General features: G+C 45.3%; 1 protein-coding gene across 1 annotated transcript in view; it reads right to left on the reverse strand.

The window, feature by feature from the left end:
* LOC138497282 (dynein axonemal heavy chain 5-like) overlaps positions 1-23,482 on the reverse strand; it is a 1,499,851-nt gene that overhangs the window by 556,048 nt on the left and 920,321 nt on the right. Inside the window, exon 57 of the mRNA XM_069620634.1 lies at positions 2,694-3,358. Within this exon, the coding sequence (XP_069476735.1) occupies positions 2,694-3,358 (665 nt within the window). The remainder of the gene's footprint in view (positions 1-2,693; positions 3,359-23,482) is intronic.

Genomic DNA, 23,482 nt, shown 5'->3' on the forward strand with positions numbered 1-23,482 from the left:
ATACCCGAAATGCAGAACCCGGGTTCCTCTGGCCTACATGCACCAACACAACAGTAAAACTAGCTTGCATTTTCACTCTTTCCCTACTAACCAAAACAAATCCACCTCTCTTGCAGATCCCATTGTTGCAGAAGACCATGCAAAGGGCAGAAGTGCTTTCTAATAAACAAATAATCTATTTACTATGAATTATTCAAATATTTGGCTGGAGTCAAAAATACGTGTATATTTCATGCTCGGAATATACATACAATTTTTGTCTACATTATGTGTTTATACCCCTTTCTATAGGCCGACAAAGAATGTACAGTATGGTCCATAGGAGTTCATAATGTTTCCTTTTACATACATTATACAGTAATATCTGAACTTTCCCGGTTTACTCCGATAATCTAAGGCCACTTACACAAATGCCACAAACCATCAACAATCTCAAACCAGGTTGTGAACTGCAGCAATGTCTTCTGCCTGAGATATGGGGTGTGTGGAGGAGTGGTGCCACCTGCTCTTGGATGCAGTGCCCAGGCAAGATGGGCGGAGGATCCCCTGGTCAACCCCTCAACACAGCTGTCAAAAGGTAGGGGCATGTCACATTGATATAACGCAATAACATCTTGCCCTTTAATATATAGAACATTGCTTGTTGCGCTACAAAAGTTGGAAAATGTTGCTTCCCTTTTAGGCCAGATCCGTTGTTGGAAAGTACTTCAGATGTAACCAAAGCACCACTTGCTCCGCTTCCCAGATGTGGAGATCCCGCTTGCGTGCCCATGTGCAAGACCTACCTACATGAATTCAAGATAGCAAACTAGCTTTGGGTACATCTAATACAGCAGATGCAGGAGAGCCGTGCTATTCAAATACATGCATGTGGATCAGAAAATCATTATTTAACATTCAAACCCTCACAAACCAGAAAAATATTACATATGTGCAGTCCGTCACATGGAGTCTAGCCCAAGGTGTGGGAAAAGGGACTTATAAAAGAAGGCCCAGAGAGCGCATGTGTGGATGTATTTGGAGAAGGAGTTTGAGCAAGTTTGGAGGTGGCTAAAGGAAGGTCAGTTTGGATACAGAAATGATTGTGGATTTTACAAGAGAAGCAAAGTGTGTGATGGAGAGAGTAGGAGCTAAAGACGAATAGAAAGGAGGAGCAAGTTGAGGTGGTTGAGGGAGAGCTAAGGATGAGGCAGTGACAGAAGGAGAAAAGGAGCTGGTGGGAGTAGGATGAAAGGAGAGAACAGGGTGACAGAAGGAACCAAGTAAGAGGTAAAGAGATAAGGGCTAAGGAAGAGCTGGTGAATCTAAATACAGAGAAAAAATGAGAAAGAAGTTCCGATGAGGTACTGGTGATGTGAGGAGCAGAGGAAGGAGGAGGAATACTTAGACGAACGGAGGAGGGGGAGAGGTAGTGAAGGTGGGTCAGAATGGAAGAAATGACAGGAGCCTGGGAAAATACTAGGAGAACAGATAAGGAAGCACACACTGCATGCCTATAGAAAAGCTAGCACATGGCAAAGTATCAAGGATATATGCCAGGGGTTGAAACGAGCAAGGATGAAGGACAGATGCAAAAAGAGGTCCCTTAGGAACGAGCTGCTGTGGTGCGGCATGAGGCTAGTGAGACTGGGCTGTTGGTTTGAAAGACCCTCAATAACAGGGAGGTGGTCAGGTACCTGTTCGGCTGCCTTTGGAACAACTAACCTCGCCTCGTCTCTAGTGAATATTGTAGTAACTGTGGAGTCATGTTCCACCAACAAGGTCAACTGAAAGCCATATACACAATAAGCCGATACAGCAATCTGAGAGGGCATAGCTGTTAGCTATCGAGGAACCTTTGCTTGGATCGAGATACTGTTATTGATGCCAGGTAGCAAACAAGGGAGACTTAAGAGACATGCCTCATTACAAGTCCAGCGGTAACCCTGTCGGTGCTACCGTCGGGTTGCCGCCAGGCTTGCAAGATTTACCGGCACCTAGCTTGCTGGAAACACTGCGGGATTACAACCCCGGCGTTCCAGGAAGTCAGGTACCAGTTAATGGTAAATCCCCATTCCCAAAGGACTCAATGCGAATGGGGACCAAAAAGCACCGGCACTGTTCAGAACGGTCCCGGCGCTTCTGTGAAACTCTGCGGGCGGGTGCCTTTCCGCCCGCCAGGTCTGACCATGGCGAGAGGGACGCACCCGCCCGCAGAGTCATTCTGTGCCGGCCCGGTAACAACGGTGCCGGTAGGCTTACCAGCACTGTTGTTACCGGACCGGCAGAGTCGTAATGAGGCCCATTTAAACTTTGCCTAAAGAACCTGGAGCAATCAGAGACATTTACAGGTCTGACTTAGTGCTTGTTTTATCTTTTTCCCCACCCTTTGTTAAACACCACCGAAGAAACACTTATCCATTGTAGGGAAAACTCAAACACATGGCAGTTCAGTCTGCAGTCTAAAGAAAGTTCAGCTTGCCAACAATGCTCACTACAGTGAAGCATAGAGCACACCACAGCATGCACATATGTCTAGCTTTAATATCTATGCTTCTTTTGGTTGGGGAAGATAAAACCTTTTGATTTTTTCTGCCTACAAGACTATATTGTAAGAGATTCTTGTACATGTATTGTCAAATTATACCACAAGTGCAGTCTGTGAAAAACGTATGATGTTTCTCTGTCAATTTAGCAAACATTGTGCACTGTACCTGTTTTCATGCGGTTAGACAAATTCCCAACATTATCAAATTTCTCTTCATAAATTGATTTATAGCCGCCGATGAAAGATAGGTAAGATTTGGGGGTCACGTATGTTTGACGCCGAAATCTCTCGAAGTACTCCACACATTTCTCAGCCACGATATCCTGGAATGTTCCCATGGTGCTCACGACGCTCTGCTTTACTTCGCCTGTGCACTCGATGTTGTAGTTGGCTAAGAAATGTTGTGCCACAGCCACTAGCGCATCCCTTGGCCATCGCTGAAACCAATCCATGGTGCAACCTGAAATCAGGCCAGGGAATTTCAAGGCGCGATTTCTGAATTTCTCCCCGACGGGCGAGAAGCAAAGCACCACGTGCAAATTGCTTCGCACGCGAGAAAGGAAGTAGTCATAGAGGTTTTCGCCAGTGGGAGTGCGTCTAGGGTATTCTTTCTTCATTACCGGGATCAGGTCTTGTGTAATTTCATCAATTTCATCTCTTGCAAAGAGATTGGAGACCTCCCCTGATGCCAGAACGTTGTTCATGTACTCCAGGAAGGATTCGTCTTTTATTTCGCTGTCTGTGAAGATGAAGGTAATTCCTTTTCCTTTCTGGCCAGCGGTGCGGTACAGAATTTTAAGATCATCCATGAGGTTGTTTGTGCCATAGGTCCTATTAAATGCGAGAAGAACAACACATATTTTGAAAGTTAATTTTTAAGCGGAAAAAATACAATGCAACAAAAACAAAACTTTCTACAGGAGGAAAACAATGGACATCACATTGCAGAGATCCAAAGCCCATGACTCAAAGTAGACCTCAATTTTATCCAACGACAATAAGAACGTTTTCTCCGGCGGACACAACTGAAACACACATGTAGGTTTGGTCAAAGTCTAAATAGAATCTCCTAATGACACACAAGTAAATTAAAAAACGAAAGTAATTTATAACTCTTTGTTCTTAATGTTAATGGATTATTAGCCACAACCCAAGATCAGCCAGAGAAGTATAATCGTGTTTTTTAGTGACAATGAAGGTAATATATTATTCAGACCTCTGTCACATAACAGAGCACCAGCTGCGTCACAGGGTAATTTGAGGTTATGTTGTTGCAATCGAGCAAATTGTCCTCAGAAATACAAGGCCGTCTTTGAGCTATTGGAAATATAAACTTGACCTATGAAAAGTGATGTACTATCACAAAATCAAGTAGTATAAGGGTAACAGAGGACATAGGCTTTGAAACATACCCTTGTTTTAGGGAACCTTACACAAGTGGGCCAACCAAAGGAATATGGGATTCAAACATGGGTTGGCACTGTCTTTGGGTTTCAACAACAAAGTCTCTGGGTTTCAATCCAGTGATACCTTCCCTGGTGTCTACTCTCTGGTCAGCCACTTAAGATCTTGGGTGATTTACTGCCTGATTCATGGAATTGTGTGTGAAAAACACAGATGTGCGCGCCTTTCTGCCCGAAAATCCCTATACTTCAAACAGGGATTCTCGAGCAGAAAGGCGCACAAATCTGCATTTTTCACGCAAATAATTCCATGAATCAGGCTGTTAGTGTCTCCACACTTTGTTGGACATCCTCTCAGTAAGATTTTCTCCATTTCTTCTAGTCCTGGACTCCTGGAGAGACCGCTCGTCTGGGGTCTTGGGGCCCACGTTTGCCTGCACGCAAGGTTTGGAAAATAAAGCTTCCACAGGCTGGATGGGCAGTGGAATGTTTCTGCAGGTTGGGTCAGGATGCCTTATGCCACTCTCGGTCTCAGGTTTCTAGCTCTAACACCCAACAATCCATTTTTTCTACTATCTCATTGAGTAACAATGGTCTGGTGCCTAAGGGTTTCGTATCCTGTACTCTTTGTAATGTTTCTCTCGTTCACCTCCTCCTGGGCCTCTGCAATGCCTCAGCATGCACTTGCACCTTTACCCTCCCTTAACTCTTCCCCCCCCAGCGGCTTGTAGAGTACCCACCTTGTCTCCTTACCCATGTTTATCTTCTCTTCCACCTTTTTATCTTCAGCTCGCCAGAGGGTGTCTCTTCCCTAACTTCCTCCTCAATGCTCTACAAGTTCATGCTCCTGATGTTTTCTCCAACCCATCCTTAATGGACTCATGGTCTCCCTTCCTGGTATTTCCAATCACCTCGATGTACTTCTCTTCTACCCCCTTGGTGTTGGCCTTCTATCACATTTATAAGTCTTCCTACTGCCTACCCTTCCTTGGCACTTCATCCACTCATCATCCTCCTCATATTGTTCTTCCTCTCCACATCCTCGTTCTCAACCTCACTCCTCTACTATGGCCTTCTGGTTGCCTTTCTCCAACCACTGTTCATGGCTCTACCATCACCTCTTCCTCCTTCCATCGACAACTCTCACAAAAACTCTGTCTAGTTCCAAATCCACCAGCACAACTCTCACACAGTTCACATATTTTGTATGGGGTTGGCCTCACGCCTGGGGACCACCTTTCCTAACCTTGTTCAGGTATATGTTGTGATCAAGTTTACGATCTGATTGACTCAACTGTGTTCATTTGTGGGCTTTCCTCCGTTCAGCCTTCCCTGCTCCCAGGAAATGCTGTCTGAATCTTGGTCAAGGCTGAGCGCCTATGTGTTTCCACTATGCACGTGTTTGGAGTTTTGCTGTGTACAGTGCTTCTCTGTGAGGACTGTAACTTCTCCAAACAAGGGTTCTTGATGCGTGGCTGCAGATATGTGGTTACTGAGGAGAAAGTCATTCTGAGCATGCACTCGGTTTCCAGCCTCTGGTATTGCTGCAAGACTATTTTCTTGGCCGACAGGAATATGAAGACCCTCCTTCCTGGTTTGTTCTAGACCCATACAAGAATGCACTGCAAGAGGTGGCAGTCCTATGACCATCATATGGGTAACACTTTGGGAATAGTTGCATCGCCTGAGTGCTAGGGGTGTGGTTTCATTACTCAGGATTAGAGCCTCCATAAAGGGGGTAGGGGCATGTGTAAAACAATGTGACAAGCCCCTTCCAAGTGACCAGGCATTGTGAGGTGGGCCTGTGGATTCTCCTTAGAACGCAACCGGGCCACGGCTAGCAAAGATTATGGTGGTACGCAGCGCCAGTGGCCACCCCACTCTCTACCATTTCATTGCTCAGACTGCCTTACAACAACTTGAATGAGGAAAAAAGGGTTAAAAGAACTTTGAATTTCTAGTTACAATACCTTAACGTTTTTCCACTGCAGTGAACAATTTCTGTTTGCAATATTGTTATGAGCCCGGGCTGGAATCAGGGTCATCAACTTTCATCAGAGCCCTCTGCTTCCCTAGTCGGCCATCACAGAAATAATAAATGCCTTCACATACTTCTTTAATGCACACAAATTAACAATTTCACGGTGGCAGCCCACTGGGGGAAAGTACACCAATTAAGCCTCAGATAATATTTATTTGTCCAGAGGATTTGGGTCTTCGCGAGGCGCCATGAGCGCCGATGATCCTCTTGCATGTCTTCCCGCCGCCTGTCTAATACTGCTTAGAACCATTATATTTAACTGTAAGTGGTAATTCAGCACGAAGGAGACGCTTTTATGGCCAATAACGCCACATTCCAAATGAGATTGGAATAGCTCCAAACATGTGATGCCGGCTTTAATATAAATCAGTGCATTACTGATGGATCTCTGGCTCACTGCAAGCGAATCTGAGATCCACGCAAGGCAAGCAGTCTTGGCCAGCCTGGTCCATAGCTGGGTCCAGGGCTCAAGTGGAGAGTACACGCAGGTGGACCGAGTCCCCCCACTTTTTGAAGAAGTCCCCATCTTTTTTCAGAGGGCACCTTAATATGCTAATTTCTGGTGACAACACACTAAATAGGTATGTTAATGCCGCCCACCATCCCCACAGCTTTACTCTTTAGGACTTGACCCCTGGCTGGATCTATGGGAAAGGATTCCATGGATTCCCGTGGCAAGTCTGTGGTTATCTATCTCTAGTCAAAGGTACAAGTAATGCCAAAGACCCAGCAGCCCTGCTTGAAGGCGATCCCCAGATCCAGAAAGATTTGTAGTTTATAAAAACGAAACAAAATGCCAGGAACTGTGGAATGATGGCGCATTTCAAAAGGCGAGTCAGCCTAGAGGGCAAATTACATCTGATACGTCTACTAAAAACAGCATTGTCAAAGCCAACAGCTTTGGTTTTTGTGTAGGCAAGGGATAGGCATTTGCCAGGGAGTACCATAACAGTATCACCTGGTCACAAAATGGCAACAGCCGGAAACTAGTCCCATTACTTGGCCATATGATAGCCATGCTTGGAAAATGCTAGTAACTATAAACAAGCCAAATCTGCTGGTATTGCCAAAGCTTGTTTTTAAACAGGCCTGCAAGCAACATGTATAAATATGGCTGAAGGCACATTGGCGTATGTCATCTTTATTAGACCACTATCACATTTACAGCTGCAATTGAGCCATTAACTCTCAGTAGACGGATTATCAGTAGGCCAAAGTTTGATGGTACTGCTTGACAAAGCTAGCCCAAAGTGATCCCTGGAGGATGTGGTTAGGGCAGGGAGGAGCAAGTACTGGGTGGCAATGGCCAGAGGTATGAACATGGTCATGGGCAGTCAATGGGTGGGTAAATACCCTATAAGCTACGTGTCCCCCCTCAATTGTCGTTTACCTCCGAGGTGTACTCCAATGTAATAGTTTTGCCTTATAAGTGGCGTTTAAATGTGACCTGATATACATGATTAATAATGATGCAATTTGAAGCTTCGCAAAACAAAAGAGGTGATAGTTGGTAGGTTTAGAATTAATCTTAACCTCTGGCATTGCTCTGGGCAACCCTCCAGACCATCGTTCTTCGCCTGCCAGGCCATTACAAAAGGGGAAAGACCATATGCAAATCAGGCTTAGTGCCATCCCCAAAAGGGATAGTCCAGCCCGAACTGCTTGGTCACATCGCTTCTGTACGAGACCACAAGCATCCTCAGACTTGTTTAGGCCGCATTGGGCATTATCAGTGAGGAGTTGCTTGGGTGTCTGGGCCCAGCAGGCCTGGTACCCACATCTAGGCATACGCACTTAGGGTGACTATAGCAAAACAGTAGTTCAGATTCATTCAAAAAATTCCGCCCATCACTTCTTGGGTTATAGTTTGTCTCCCTGTAAAAGAGAAGGTATGCCCAGACCTGTGTCCCTTGCTCACTGCGCCATAGGGAACCAAGCTCCACCTCACTGAAGAGGCCCAAAGAGGTCAAACATGTCTGGGTTTGCCTGTGTCGATGCAGAGGGGACCTGGTCTAGAAGTTCAGACGGGCAGCTCGCGATAGTGGCAATACATGACTGATTTGCATATAGCTGGTCCCCTTTTGCAATTAAGCAGACAGGATAAAACACAGTGGTGTGGAAGGTGGCCCAGAGCCGTGTCAGTGGTTCAGATTCATTCAAACCCCTCCACCCATCACTTTTTTGTTTATAATTTGAAGCATCGTCATGTTTCTATCTGCTGCTTTTCTTAGTGAAAAACACAGAGAATACGGTTAACACTTTAAAGTCAACAAGATAGCTTAGGATGTGGAGTGCTGGCCTCACACATTGGAGAACAACCTGCAGTCAAAGGTTTGAAACCTGACAGGGCCGGTATAATCATCCATTCTTCTGAGGCCAATAAAGTCAAGTATCAGTAATATTTATAGCAATATCACCGAGTCGTGGACTGGCCTACAGGGAACTCTGGAGATATCCCGGTGGGCCTCTGCACCATGGGCCGCTTTGGTGTTGGCACTCTAGTTTTCTACTCCTCTTACAGTCTTTTCTCATACACCCCGCCCCACACCCTACCTTTCATCTCTCTTGATCCCCCACACCCCTTCTTTGTCTTTACATTCTTTTTATTCCATCTACAAAAACAAATGTGCTTAAAAATTCACTATTTGGACGGATGTTTTCATCAATTTTTTGTAGGAGGACCGCTCCCCCGACAATCTACTTTCAGGAGTTGGATTTGCTCGCACAGCGTAAAATGGGAATACTTTGAAAAACTTTCAGGGCCACTTTTGGTTCCCAGTCCACCCCTGATATCACCTATTAATACAGTACTTGAAAGCAGAAATAAACTGGTGCGAAGCACAACATAAGTTACCAAAAATGTAATAGTTCTAGTATTTCATTTAAAAAAGGGACAAATAAACACGTACACGTGGATTTTTGAGATATAGGATCTTTTTCATTCTTTCTATGATTAGTTTAAAAAACGGTAGCTTACTTGGTTGGTATACTAGTAAGTTATTCATTAGCACTTAGTTAAATAAATAGCCTTTAAGAGTTCATCACTCACCCCTGACCTGGGGGGCAAGCCTGCTCTTTGTAAATTTGAATGCTGAGACTGAACTGACCCAGTCCTTCATCTTTCGAAGGGCCATAGACTACCATTGAATTGGGTAATAATACAAATAACAAGGCTGAAACACATGTATGGATGGGGTTGCTGTTGGTACTCTTGTTCAGAAGGGAATTGTCATAGAATTTCGGTGCTGGACTGCCCAGGTGTGCGGGACAAAGACTGATATGCAAATGAATATTTCCCATCTGTGAAAGGCACATTGAGCAAAAAGCAGATGTCTGCGAATTCTCAAAGTGGTTATAAACCACGGAACACCTGCTACCTTTTTTGTAATATTATTACAGCACTTGGAAGCAGTAGGAACCTGACATGAAGTGCTATTCTGAACACAAATTATTACCACTCCGAGTACCAAATACAAGAATTAAATAAATCCATACACTACGTACAGAATGCTTGACTTCAGAGAACTTTGAATACCTGCACACGCGGGTGCCAACGGGCAAAGGAGAGTCTCTTCAGGGAAATCAGGCAGAAGCAGGGTGTGAGTGCGAAAAAGGGTTGCTGTTTACAACAGCGATGGAAAGCCACAGGCTCCTGCGGGAGGGCGACCGGTTAGGGTATTGACTATTCACCGGTCCCCGATGCAGGCAGACCCAGGCTTCTTCATTTCAGTTTCGGTACTGGCAGGTTCAAATGCGATCAGCTGTGTAGATTCCGCGACAGCAGGAGTCAGGGTTGAGTGTGTCCCAAATGCAGCGAACACGCACAGATTGTTACCACAGCAGGTCAACTCGGCAACCGCGTGTATTCCGGTCCCAAAGCACACGTCTCACTTCAGACATGGGAATGCCAAGTGTACGAATCGTGTGAGAGTGCCGAGGACACGGGATTAGCAGTAAGCCAGACGGCGGTGACAGAGCAAACTTCCTGTGTAGGCTGGTCAGTCCACTGGATGGCCCAGGGACGCTTCCGAAGGCTTACGTACAGGATTTGGTGAAGATGCCGAGAATAGTTGTTCCCACTATTCTAAAGGGTCGAAGCGCCTTTGCAGACCTTCTCGTTCGATCAGAGGCCGAGTGGTCTCGCAGGACGACAGCAGTGCAGGGTGCCAAACCTTCAGCGGGTCACCAGCAATTCCTCGACTCAGCTTCTTAGTTGCAGGATACTTGGCTCCTTATCCTTTGTTCGTGAGAACTCAGGAGATCACCATGGTAGTGGGGTTTTTCAGCCTCCTCTTATCCAAAGTTCCCTTCGCACCAAAACGGAGAGGGCCCAATGGGAGATCCGCTCACAAACACTCAAACCATACGTGGACCTATCACGGACCACGGTGGTCCCAGGCATTCAAGACATACTAGACTCTCTGGCACCCAGGATGTGTATTGGGAACAGACATCCCAGCCCACATCCTGGAGGCGCACACAAGGCATGCAGAAGCCTGCAAAAGCATTGTGTTTTGCGGGAAAGTGCATGACCAAATAAGGACTGCCCTGGGTCGGCTCGACCTGGGGGAAGGTGAAGGGGCAAGGTGGTCAGCGGACAGGACAAAGAACCTCGTGGCATAGCCATTTTGGGAGGCCAGGTCACCCATTTGGGCCAAACGCGGGAAGCGCGGTTAACATGGCAAAAAGGGGTTCAAAACACAAAGAAACGATAGCTGCCACCAGTCCCGTCCGTGACACACTTGCACATTTCATAATAAGTCCAGCGAGAGTTTCTAGGGCCTTTGGAATGACTAGAGACCCAAGAGTGCGGTAATGTAAGTTATGGTGCACTCTTGTTTCATGTTGCTCAAAAGCTGCAACATGAGGAAAGGACTAGGGGAAACAAAGTCTCCCAGTACTGACTGTCTTAAGGGCATGTTAGTTTCCCCCAGAAGAAGTGAGCGAAAGCCCAGAGGAGTGCGGCGAAGGCTGCGCTTCTCTAGCAAAGTCTAGATCAGTGTGTAAAACAACAGCAACAAGTTTGGGGGTTGCCACATGGAAGGAAAATTACATTCAATTATGAAATCTTTCCTAACATGCCTCTCTTGTGATTAACTGTGTGAGCGTGGAGCATTCCTCATGGGAAGGTCCCCTTTGTGTCGCCCTCACCAGCAGGGGGAACGGGCCCCTTACACTCCCTCTATCCACTTCAAGAGCCATGCATGTAGGTTGAGGGACTCTGGGTTTGGGTGAAGCAGCTGACCTTTCCGACTAGGTTAGAAGATCTGAGCGCCAAGGCAACCTGATGGTTAGATCTAGAAGGTCTGAGTACCACATCCTCCTTGCCCAGTCTGGGCCGATCAGGGCCATGGATGCTCGAAACCTCCTGAGCCTCCTGAGAACCCAAGGAATGATGGGAATCTGAGGAAAGGCGTAGTGGAGATGCAAGGTCCAATCCACCAGAAATGCGTGACCTAGCGCGCCGTTCACTGGGAATTCCATTGAGCAAAACTGTCTGTACTTCCTGTTGGAAGCCGTGGAAAACAGGTTCACTGAAAGGGTTCCACAGCGAGAAAAGACCTCCTCGAGGACGTCCTGGCACACTTCCCACTCGTGTGACACTGTGCTATGCCTGCACAGAGCATCTGCCAAACCGTTCTGTCTGCGCCAGATGAACTGCTGAGACCAAGATCCAGTTCTCCAATAGCCAGAACCACAGCTGCATCACCTCTCTGCAGAGGTGGAGGGAGTTTCAGGTCGTGCATAGCCATCCTATTGTCCGTCAGGATTACGACATGCATCCCCTACAGAGACGGAGCGAACGCTCTCAGGGCTAACCTAATGGCTCACAACTCCAGCCTGTTCATATGCCACCTGACTTCCATCACTGACCAGAGGCCGCTCACCTGAAGTCCTTGCAGTGAGCGCCCCAACCCTTCAGAGATGCATCCATGAACACTGTGGCCTGAGGCCACGGAGGCCAGAAGGGCTCACCCGCGATGAGGTTGCTGCTGTCCGCCCACCCACCAAGTTCATAGACCACTGCCGAGGGTACCTTGAGGGAGTACGAGAGGGATCCAAGGTACTGGGACCACTGGTCATATAGGAGCCATTGAAGAGAGCTCATGCACAGCCTAGCCTCCGGCACTAAAAAGATACAGGAGGCCATCAGGCCTAAAAGGCAGAGCAAGTAAGCTGCTGCTAAGGCTGTGTGGTTCTGGAACTGGTCCACCGTCTGCACCAAGTTGTTGACTCTTCTCGTGAGAGGGAGGGGAGGTCTTCCTTGCCCAAATGTCTAGGCCTGCTCTGATGGACTGGAGCCTCTGAACTGGCATCACATCGGACTTCTAGTTCAGGGAGAAGCCCAGCCTGTGGACAGTGAGCAGGATCACCCAGTTGTCCAGTACAAGAATACATGGACTACGGATCGCCTGAGGTGAGCCATGACTACTGCCATGAGGGGGTGAAGACCCTTGGAGTGGAGGTCAACCCAAAGGGAAGCACATTGAACTGATGGTGCTAGTCCCCTATGAGGAACCCTCAGGAACTGCCTGTGCTTTTGATGTATCGGCACATGGAAATAAGCGTCCTGGAGGCCTATAGACACCAGTCAGTCCCGCAATTTGAGAGCTGGTGAATTTCTCTCAACGTCACCATCTTAAACTTGTTTTTCGTCAGGAATTTGTCAAAAGGCCCTGAGGTCCAAAATGGGACACAGACCTCCTCCCTTCTTGGGCACTAATAAATACTGGGAATAGCAGCCCGATCCTCTCTGCTCGGGTGGTACTTCTTCCACTGCACCCTTCAACAACAGGGCTCTCCGTTCTTCCTGGAGCTCCTCTCCCGGTTAGCGTGGATGTGATGGGGGTCTGTCCGGAGGTTTCCTTAAACGCAGACAATAACCTCACTGTACGATCTCCAGGGACCAGGCGTCAGAGATAATCTCCTGCCATTGGGGCCAATGCCCCGACAGCCATCCAGCAACCAGCACGTTGTGGGAGGGGAAAATCAAAGCGGCTTAGAGGGAGGTGGAGCCGCCTTCACCAATGTTGCTGCTTGTTGGCCTCTGGAAGCCCCAATGCCCCTTGCAGGGTGCGAGAAACACTTCTGCCCTTGCCTGGCCTGCGGGAGCTGAGCCCTCCTGCCGTATGACACATAGTTTGTAACCTGAGGGAAAGCCTGTGACCGGACAGGACAATAAGGCTATAAAAATATTTCGAACAAGAGGGTCCTGACCTCAAATATTTAGGCTACAGTTGTTTGCTGTAGACACAATTCTCATACCTCTCCATGTACAGTACTTTGCATTTTACAGATTATGTATCCTGGGAGGAAAGTGTACAAATCCAAATTCTGGAAAGACTTTAAAACCAGTTTGGGGACCTTTATTACTTTAGGTCACATATTACAGTGAAATTCAAGCACTTCCACTGTTTAGCAATCTTACAAATGAATAGAAAATACAAACAAACACAAAAACATAGTCATTAGCTTGCTCAATTGTATAAAGCGAGGGCTCAAGTGTTTGGACAAAAAGAGAAAATCATTCAAAAACAACTTTTTGTACTTGTAGGCGAACAGAGATCAAGAGATAAACTGTTGGCATTCTGCCTATATTTTGAGAAAGAACACATTGGCAGGAATAAAGGTGTAGTTTGGTAACTCCACAATGTTACCCTTTACTCTCTTTTTTGCTTCACGACACCTAAAAATAGGAGCTGCTAGGATGCCTCCTAGCAGCTCCTATTTTTAGGTGTCGTGAAGCAAAAATTTGACTTGTACAAAGCACTGTCTGCATTAGTGTTGCCTCTCAGCAGACCAAATCTTTAGGTTCTATGAAGTAATAGATTGCCTTGTACAAAGTATTGGTTATATATATGTGGAGTCAAATATGAATGAATATTTTGTTACACCAAAAACACAGATAAAATAAGAGAGTAAAGGGTAACATTGTGGAGTTAACAAACTACACTTTTATTCCTGCCAATGTGTTCTTTCTCAAAATATAGGCAGAATGCCAACAGTTTATCTCTTGATCTCTGTTCGCCTACAAGTACAAAAAGTTGTTTTTGAATGATTTTCTCTTTTTGTCCAAACACTTGAGCCCTCGCTTTATACAATTGAGCAAGCTAATGACTAATGAAGTGCTTGAATTTCGCTGTAATATGTGACCTAAAGTAATAAAGGTCCCCAAACTGGTTTTCCAGTCTTTCCAGAATTTGGATTTGTACACTTTCCTCCCAGGATACATAATCTGTAAAATGCAAAGTACTGTACATGGAGAGGTATGAGAATTGTGGCCACAGCAAACAACTGTAGCCCAAATATTTGAGGTCAGGACCCTCTTGTTTGAAGTATGGCACATAGTGCCTGTAGCCCCTGCCGCTAGAGGCAAAGCTGAAGGCAGGTTTGGCTGACTATGCAGCTAGGCCCAGTGACTTCGCAGTGATCCTTGACTGCTTAAATTTTTCCAGGGAGTCATCGACCTTCGCGCCGAAAACGAATTCACCCTCAAAGGGCATGCCCAGCAGTTTGCTGTGGCCATTAGGCGAATAGCCTGAAGAGCTTAAATAGGCCTGACTCCTCAATGCAATAGTCAATGCCATTAAACGGCCCATGCAGTTGGCCACATCCAGGCCCGTTTGCAGCGACTGTCTGGCCACCTCTTTCTCATCCACACAAGCTGTACAAAGCCGTCTTGCATTGGCCTTCAGGGATATACTGTGTAGCATGTTCCACTGCCTTCCAGAGGCCAAAAGAGTATTTAGCTAAACCACTGGCCACGTTAGCTTTTAGAGCCATGCTGCCCAAGGTGAAAACTTTCTTGGCCATTGCATCAATTCATTTAACTTATCTGTCTGAAGGCAGACTGGAGGTTGAAGATGCTGGTCTGGTGGAAACGGTGGCAGCCTGCACGACAAGACCTTTTGGGGAAGGGTGAGAAGACAAAAATGGAAGTTCTCCTCTTGCCAGCTTGTACTTTCCGGTAATGGAGGAGCTGACCGGGGAGGACGGAGAAGGGATTTTGCCAAATTCAGAGGCATATTCCTTTCAGTAACCAGGCTCTCGTCCAGTATGTTGGTCAACTCGTAACCTTGGACTGGCACTGCCTCAGCCTGCAGTCCTAAGGTGTCAACCACCCTATCAACAGGTGCCCGAAACTTGCCATGAGAGTGGTTATAAGGATGGCCTTGCTGGAATTCGAAATCAGGTGATGTGTCCAGTCTGCTGGAATGATGAAACCCCTGTGCCAGCTCTAAAAGTTCAGCTTGGTCGTCGAAATAGTCCATGGCCCCTGTTCCCATGTACACAGGATCAACACCCCCTGATCACCCGCATCACTGATGCCGTAAATGGATGACACGGTACCAAAAACAATTAATTGGTCTGGCAGGGGGTTAAAGGATTTGTTGCTGAGCGCCGGTGCCAAGGGCTTGTCCTTTGGCACCGATAAAGTGACTGTCAGCGTCGATCGAGACTGTGGCACCAAGATGTCGTTGGGGACGCTCAGACCTTGTGGTGCGCGGGAAGGCCTCGGCATCGAAACTTTCAGTGCCTTCTTTGGTGTGGCGCCCAAGGGCTTCCCTGATGCCAATGGCACTGGGGCTTGCATGGGATTGGTTGTACCGAGCTCCGCTGATGTTTTTGGAACATTTGAGCATCTGGACCTTGAAATCTTCCCACTCCTGCAGAGTGGTCGGCCCAGCTGATGGCTTACCTCCTTCCATTGAAGATTTGGAATTTTGACGGTGAGGCCTCTTTTTCTTGTGCGACAAGGAAGAGTGGCTCCTAGAATAGGACCTCTTAGTCTTTCGCCGATGCTTTTCTTTCCCTTTTTCTGGGGTAGGCTCCTCGGTCTTGGGCCTCAGAGGACCTGGTGGTCGATTGCGCCGAGATTTTTAAGGTGGTCAGCCCAACGCGAGTTCAGCAGCCCACTCACGGACCAATTTCGGGTTCATTTTAGTGCATGGTGCACACCCCTCTCTGTCATGACTAGTGCCGAGGCACCAGAGGCATATCTCAGGCAGGTCGGTAACTGACATTTTGGAGTGGCAATTGGTACGCTGCTTAAAACCCAAAACCTGAGGCATGGGCATCTTGCTGTGGAATGGAAAAGAAATAATTCTGCCGTAAATACGTAAAAACAGAGTCGAAGACTCGGTCACTGTGTTCCTTAAGCAGCGTGTCAAGCACGCAGAAAAAAGGAACTGAGATGTGGGGCGTAGTGACGTGGTACATATACGACGGCCAACATCACGTCCAGAGCAGACTATCGAGCACCAATCAAGATGGATCAACGGCCGAGTCGAGGTCCACTATGCCCCCTGTCGAAGTTTTTCCAAAGCAGCAGAGCTGGATGAGGATATCTATTAGATGAGGAATCTGCTGGAGAAAGGCAATCCACTGAAATTAAGTGACTGAAGGCACACCTGTTAAGATATTGTTTGAACGGGGACTTATTTACAGATGCAATTGTCTTGCAGAAGACTGCTTTGAAATAACAATGCAGTCCCTTAATAGCACAGAGGTAGCTCAGAGAGATCACAGGGAATTATTTAGGGCAACAAGGGGAAGGTGGTGTGTGTTTGATGGCCATAGGAACTAGTATGGCTATGAGCAGTCAATGGGCAGTTAGGAAGCCAAACCACCACCACAAGTTGTGTGTGTGTCCCTCCCCACATCTAACTTGCATCCTATCTTCACTTTCTATGTCAATAGTTGTGGCTTATTTGTGATTACATTTCCACCCAATAGCCAAAACTAAAAATATGAAACTTGGATGCCACATCTTGAACGCCTACATCGATATGGGATTGTGCAAATATGGATTACTTACCCCATGGAATACTTCATGCGTATCTCATGCTGTAATTTTCCCATGCAACCTAAACTTAAAATTAGGTGGCATTTTACAAATATATGGTACTTTTTTTTAAAAAAAAGGTGGTATTTCAAATGCCACTTGTTTTTACCATAACCCCTAAGCTTCCTACAAGGCCCTAGATCTCTACTTGGTGAGAGCGACTACCTATAAAAAGAAAAACATATTCTGTTACAGTTCCATTTCCTAAACTGCAACAACATAAGTTGTAACAGAACTGTTTTCCCACATCGCTGCATATAGGGCCAAACCCCCTTCAGTTTAGATAATATCTGGAGACGTGGTTCCGCATCCAACTGGAATAAGAATTATTTCCCTTCCATCACAAATATTTGTCGAGTTCTTCACTTTTGCTTTACTTTATTATATTTACATAGCGCACCATCGAACGCGGAGGCGTGAGGGCGCACAAAAACAGACAGGGGTCATCCTAAAACACCAGAGAGCGGCAGTAACTGACTCATTATTTGAACAGTCTTAATTCTTTTCTTAAATACTTCCAGAGAGTCAATCTCTCTAAGAGCCGGCGGAATGTCTTTCCATGCCCTTGGAGCTGCCATAAAGAATGCACCATTTTTAACCTGGGTAAGGTTACATTTTGGGATTTGTAACTGATTTAAGGTATTCGACCTCAATGTTCTGGTATTGTTTCTTCTTTGGAGTGCTTCATTTAAGTATCTTGGACCTTCTCGTTTAAGGCATTTATGGGTAATAGTAAGCAGCCTGAACTGAATCCTAGACGTAACAGGAAGCCAGTGTAATCCCTGTCTAGCCTTTGTAACATGGTCTCTTCTTTTCAGGCCTACAATGGTTCTAACCATTGTGTTTTGAAGTGTCTGTAGGCACGCTAAATCATTTTTGGCAGCTCCTATCAGCAGACTACCACAATAGTCCGTTTTTGAGCCGACAATTGCCCTAGCAATTGTTTCACAATTTGACTGAGAAATAAAATGTCTGAGTTGTGTTAATAGTTTAATATGGTAGGCTGTGGAAGACATAAGTCTATTCACACGTGCCTTCATATTGGAGTTTTGATTAAAAAAAACTACCCCAATGTTTTCACTTTCTTCTTTGGCTCTATAGTACACCCAGCTATTTTAAAGTGTTAATAGTTATCGTCCAATTCATTTATTTTATTTTTTGAACCCATCACCATCAGCTCAGTTTTCTCCTTGTTGAGTGCCAAACCATTATTGGTCTTCCAACAACTGATTTCATAGGTTTTGTTTAATCTTTTTTATCCTCTTCGTATTGACATGTCATGGGGATGATACATTGAGTATCATCTGCAAAATTAGTAAAGCCTCTATTATTTATTTATAGAAAATTAAAGAACGGTACTGTGAACACATTATAGAAAAAGGGCGACAGACCTGCGCCCTGTGGCACTCCACATTTTAGAATTGCCATAGTATCCCACTTTCAAGAAACTTCAGCGCTAGGCCATGAAGGTTTTTAGAAGGTAGGCATTAATCATAAAGAGATCCTTTGACTAAATAAGGCGTACGACTGCATTTTGGGTTATTTGGAGACGTTGGGTTTAATAGAGGGGAATGTCCACTTAGAGAGCATTACCATAAAAAAGTTTTGATTTTAGAAGTGACCAAACCACAGGGGCAAAATCGTCCATATGCAGAAAAGGTAGAATCTGGTGGTGCTATCGAAGTTTAAGGAAGGATGGCTTTGCCACATCCCCTGTCTGAGAGCACAGTCCTACATCAGCTCCCCAGTAAATCCCAAGATTCTTAACTTTATTAACAAAGGTCATAGGCAAACCGAGGAGATCAGGGGTAGAAGGTTGATATACTAGATTATTCATGCAACGTTTAGGGCCTAAAGGTAGAGTTCTGTTTAATTTGAATTGAGTCCATTATGAGGCATAAAGCAATTAATATCATCCAAGCAACTGGAGATATTAAAAAATTCCACCCAAAAAGTCCTTTAACTCCGACATAATTTATGATGCTCATATAAAAGCAGATGTTAAAGAGAATATGGGTGAAGACTTGAGGCACTCCAGAACCCATCACACCTTTCATCATCACCACCACCACCATAGTCTACGACAGGAAAGGGGAAGGCATGCACAAAATGAATCGCCCAGTTGGCTACCTACCAGAGCTCCCTCCTCACTGCTGGAATGCACAGTAGAAAAACACTGTGGGGAAGTTGTGGGATAAAGACAATACTGCAAATAGCCTTAACAAGATATCCATAGTATCGAGCTCCTGCTCATGAGAGGTCATTCTCAGTTCAACACGTGTGCCAAGAACCTTCAAACTGGCCTACCTTGAAGTAGATCCCTTTGGCACATATCCATGATTAGAGGACCATTCCTCAAAGGCAAGAAGATATATCCCCCACACAACTGTGCCTTGTTGAGGAAGTGCAAGGTGTCATTGTCCTTTGACACTAACACTATGGATTTCTTTCACCCCCCTTCTTTCACCCCCCTTGTGGGTGGGAGGTGTGCTCTGGGAGTACACTCATACCATGAGTCTCAGGGACATCTATGGGTTCCCCTGCGAAGAAAAGAAAGCTCAGAATTTGGCAAACTCAATGCTGGTTTTATTACAGATAGGTTTTGCCCTGTCTAAGCTGGCTATATAATACCAATTTGTATGTGGAGCCAATAGAGCCATGGAAAATGACCATCTGCAGGGGCATGCCAACATACACTTGCACCCCCAGCCACTGTCTGCCGGTGGTGGTATACAGAGACTCCCATTGGCAGGAATTCCTGCTAATGGGAGCCTCCGGGACAACGTCTGTCTTCTATAATGGATGGAATCGATCACAAGCAGTAGGCAGGCCTATTGCAGGGAGGTACGGTGCTTCCATTTGTCAAATATGGGCAACATTGCCGTAAACCACATTATTTGCTGGGAATCATGTATGAAACAATTCCTTGTTAAAATAGTTTGTTTGCAAGCTACCAAATAAACTTGCACGATCTTCTTGTGTGCGAGATTCAACTGGTGAGCATTAGGTATTTTTTTTGTTGGTGCATAAAGTGGCAACAAAAATAATACCAGGGCTCCTTATATCAGTGCACACTATTGTTTTTCTGGCTCTGCCACTGCCAAACAATTGCAATGATTATTGAAATGTTTTTATGTGCCCACCTTGGGCTCCTCAGCCCCTTTGTTCAAAGATGACACATTTGCAGAGGTAAATCATCCACTGGAAAGGATGTTACAAAAGCATAAACGTTATCACGTGACATCATGCCATAAATACTATCCCCAAGAATATAGCAGTGGTACTGGAGTTGATGGGCAATAATAACTCACAGTCTTTTAGTGGCTCTTGGCGACGTGTCCCGAATAGATGCAGACAGAGCATTGAGACTATGGCTTCCCTGTATATGTAAGCACTCTCATCCCGTACCATCAAAACATCTTTTCTAATGCTAATGGGGCCCAACTCTGTACATCTCAATATTTCAGATATTTCCTTCTGTCTCTCACTTGCATATGTTGGTCAGCAAACTGTATGGATTTGTGATCAGGATCAAGTAGGTCTTAGAATTGTAAACAAGGGGGAACTCTCAGAGACCCTGCCAGCAAAAAGTACTCTGGGAACCAGAGATTATAAAAAAATGTTTGCAGCCCTAAATCCTAAAAAATATGCTCACACAGCTTAGAACTTCGTGAACTATGTGAGAAAGTACCCTTTTCAAAGAAAACCCCATAAAGCAAAGATTGACCTGGCAGTAAGTAATCAAATTATACGCCGCCACGTTACAGAAACTATGCACCCCTGGAAGTGCACCTTTGCATGCTATTTCCACTATGCCTAAGATTGCCCTAGTGTTAAGGCTGTTCCACATATGCACTAGGGCAAAAGTTGCCCTGGTGCAAAAATGCATTGCAAAACAATATGTTGCTTTCACTGAGGCAAGCGTGGTCCGACTGCTAGTAACATGCAAAACTGCACTTGCACAAGGTTTCTGTAATACTTCCCATGATTTATTTATTTATTTTATTTTTGTATTTGTAAAGCGCCTAGCAGCCCAGAGGCATTGTGGCGCTGTTTCAAGAAAGTGTCTTAGTTACGACAGGTGCATGGAAATGCATGGGTTACAAGTATCAGATTGATATTTAATGAGGATTCTGCACAATAACCTATGATACAGCAAATCCGCCAGCTGTGCAATTCATAAAAGCTTCGTTTCTTACTAAAATAATGATCAAAGATTTTGTAAAAGACTTCAAGACTTAAAGCAAAACTGAACATACGGGCATGTCTTCTCTGATACGGAAGGTGTTGTGTGAGTCAAGGACCACCATGTGGTGAATGGGCACGTGGGCACACAGCTGCCCTTGTGGATTCTCACACCACAGCTGAGGCCTAGCCTCTCATGGGCAAGGCACCCCCTGACTCAGAGGAAACCCCTGCCTACCTCATTTCACAATTGTTAAGTGAGTCAGACTCGTAGCAAGTGCCGGTCATATTTCCCTAGATGGCACTTGCTCCGACAGGCTTTCTGGTGCCACCAGTTGCTCTTCTTTGACTGTTTAGATGACGATGTCCAAGGGAATGTGCAGAACTGATGCCCGGCCCATGCCCAGATCAACTCCAGCCATTCGTAACAACTTGGTTGCTAAGACATCTGAAAAAATAAATCCGATCCAGCTGGTGCTCCCATCCCAGCTGACAAGAGTTCTTGTTTATCCCACACTTTTCTACAAAAGTCGGAATGCAGAGAGGGACCTTCAAAGGTTCATTGGAGGCAAAGGGTCTAACATATTAAACTGAGAATATTCACTCGTGAGAAGTAAGCAGAACTTTGCACAGCTCGAGTTATCCTGCTGGGGGGCTCAATGTTGTTGTAACTATATGCCTCGTAAAATACATATCAAAGAAGCTCTGTCAACAAGCTAATGATAGACCTATCAAAACTAAATAATGTATGGGTTTACTTCAGGTATGTTTTCTAAAATGCACATTGCTGCTTGAGTTTTTCCCCAGGTTAATTTAAAAGCAGATTTGCACGTCTGAATTTGTTCAACGATTTGACACCACTTGTCTTCATTTGCAGGGATGCAGAGCCTTTCAAAGCACCATTTTATCTCTCTACTGGCATTACTGCTAGCTGCAGTGGGTGTTATAGACCCAGGCCTGGGGCAAAGTCGAAACTGACTTGGAAAAACAATAGCATTAAATAGGGAGAAAGTGGCATAGACGCAGTTAACACATGGCTCCAGAATGCGCATGCGTGTGTGACTGGCGGAAAGATCTGGAAAAGAGGCTCTTCCCAACTCTAGGCCTTGAAGTCAAATTGGCGTTGATCACCTTACAGGAACGTGTGCTTTGGCAGTCTGGTATGGTTGGCACTGATGCAGCTGGCTAATGAGGCGGCGCATCTCAGCATCTCAGATTTGCATCTTCTTCATTAAACTCAAGGGGCAGGGGACATGCTTCATGGCAGGGCTCCAGATAACATTTTGAAGTCAGAGTATTTTACTCCTTATTTTTTTAAGTTGGGAGTAGAGTGATTTTTTAAATTTCCATTCCCAATAGACATACTTTTCTGCGTGTGCAAAAGTATATTTGAAATCTAAAACGAAATAACTTTTTCTAATCCATACTTCCTTACACCTAGTAATGAATGCAAATTAAAAGATGCATTTTTACCTCGGAGATTCTCTTCATGTCAAGCTGTATAATATATTCAAACGCCTTTCTATGGCAATGCTTTGCTGGTAACACACATCCAAATACTCCGTAGAGCTGTATGGGAGGGAGCAGGGGCAGGCTGCTAGGTGTATGGTACCTATTTTTTGTTTTGCCAACTCTCACCCCAACCACCCTTCCACTCAAATATAATTCTATGGGTACAACCAGGTGACCTTATCAACATATTTTGTTCCGTGGTTAATACTTAAAATAAATTTACAAAACTCAGAAGTCATTGTTTATCCTTGCAGTCTGATACATGTAGGCTTTATTTCAAGATGGGGAGAATAAAGCTTCAATCATACCCTTTTTGCTTAACATATTTCGACAAGGATTTATGTATTTGTCAGAGTGGTTTATTATGATTTCTGCATTTAGCATTCCTAAAAGTTAAAAAAGTTTCTATCGATTAAGACTTGGGAGAGGAGTGGTCCTGGCAAACGTATGTGACCCAAAGCAAATTATTTTTATCTCACTGTGTCCAAGTCCCTAAAAGTCATTCAGCTCACACTGTACTTTATAAACAGGAGGCCTCACTCATTGTACTGTTCTCGGAGGCGTAGCCAGGATTGTCTAACAAGTGGGGCCTGAAGCTAATTTAATTGGACCCATTGCAGGGACATTAACATCTGTACATGCCCACACAACGCTGCTGAGCGGGCAATTAGAGATATTGGGTGGGTCTTGCCCGCTCATGCCCTACCCTGTCTACGCCTATGGCATCAGTGATCATTCATAAACTGCACATTGCAAATGATATTTGTCTCTTGGTTACTCATGCCAACTTCTTGCAATGTAACTCCCATACAACTATTGGGTATCAAAGCCTCGTGTGAGCCTGAGAGATCATTTTTGGTAATGTCAATAGATGTCTAAGTTAGGAGCCGCCGCATGTCTTTTGCCACACATGGCCTTGCAAATAGAAGGACCGGACCTGGATATTGATAAACTGAATCATTAGGTAC

Source organism: Ambystoma mexicanum, chromosome 5q, assembly GCF_040938575.1.
Source record: "Ambystoma mexicanum isolate Mex_15411 chromosome 5q, UKY_AmexF1_1, whole genome shotgun sequence".
Classification (NCBI taxonomy): domain Eukaryota; kingdom Metazoa; phylum Chordata; class Amphibia; order Caudata; family Ambystomatidae; genus Ambystoma; species Ambystoma mexicanum.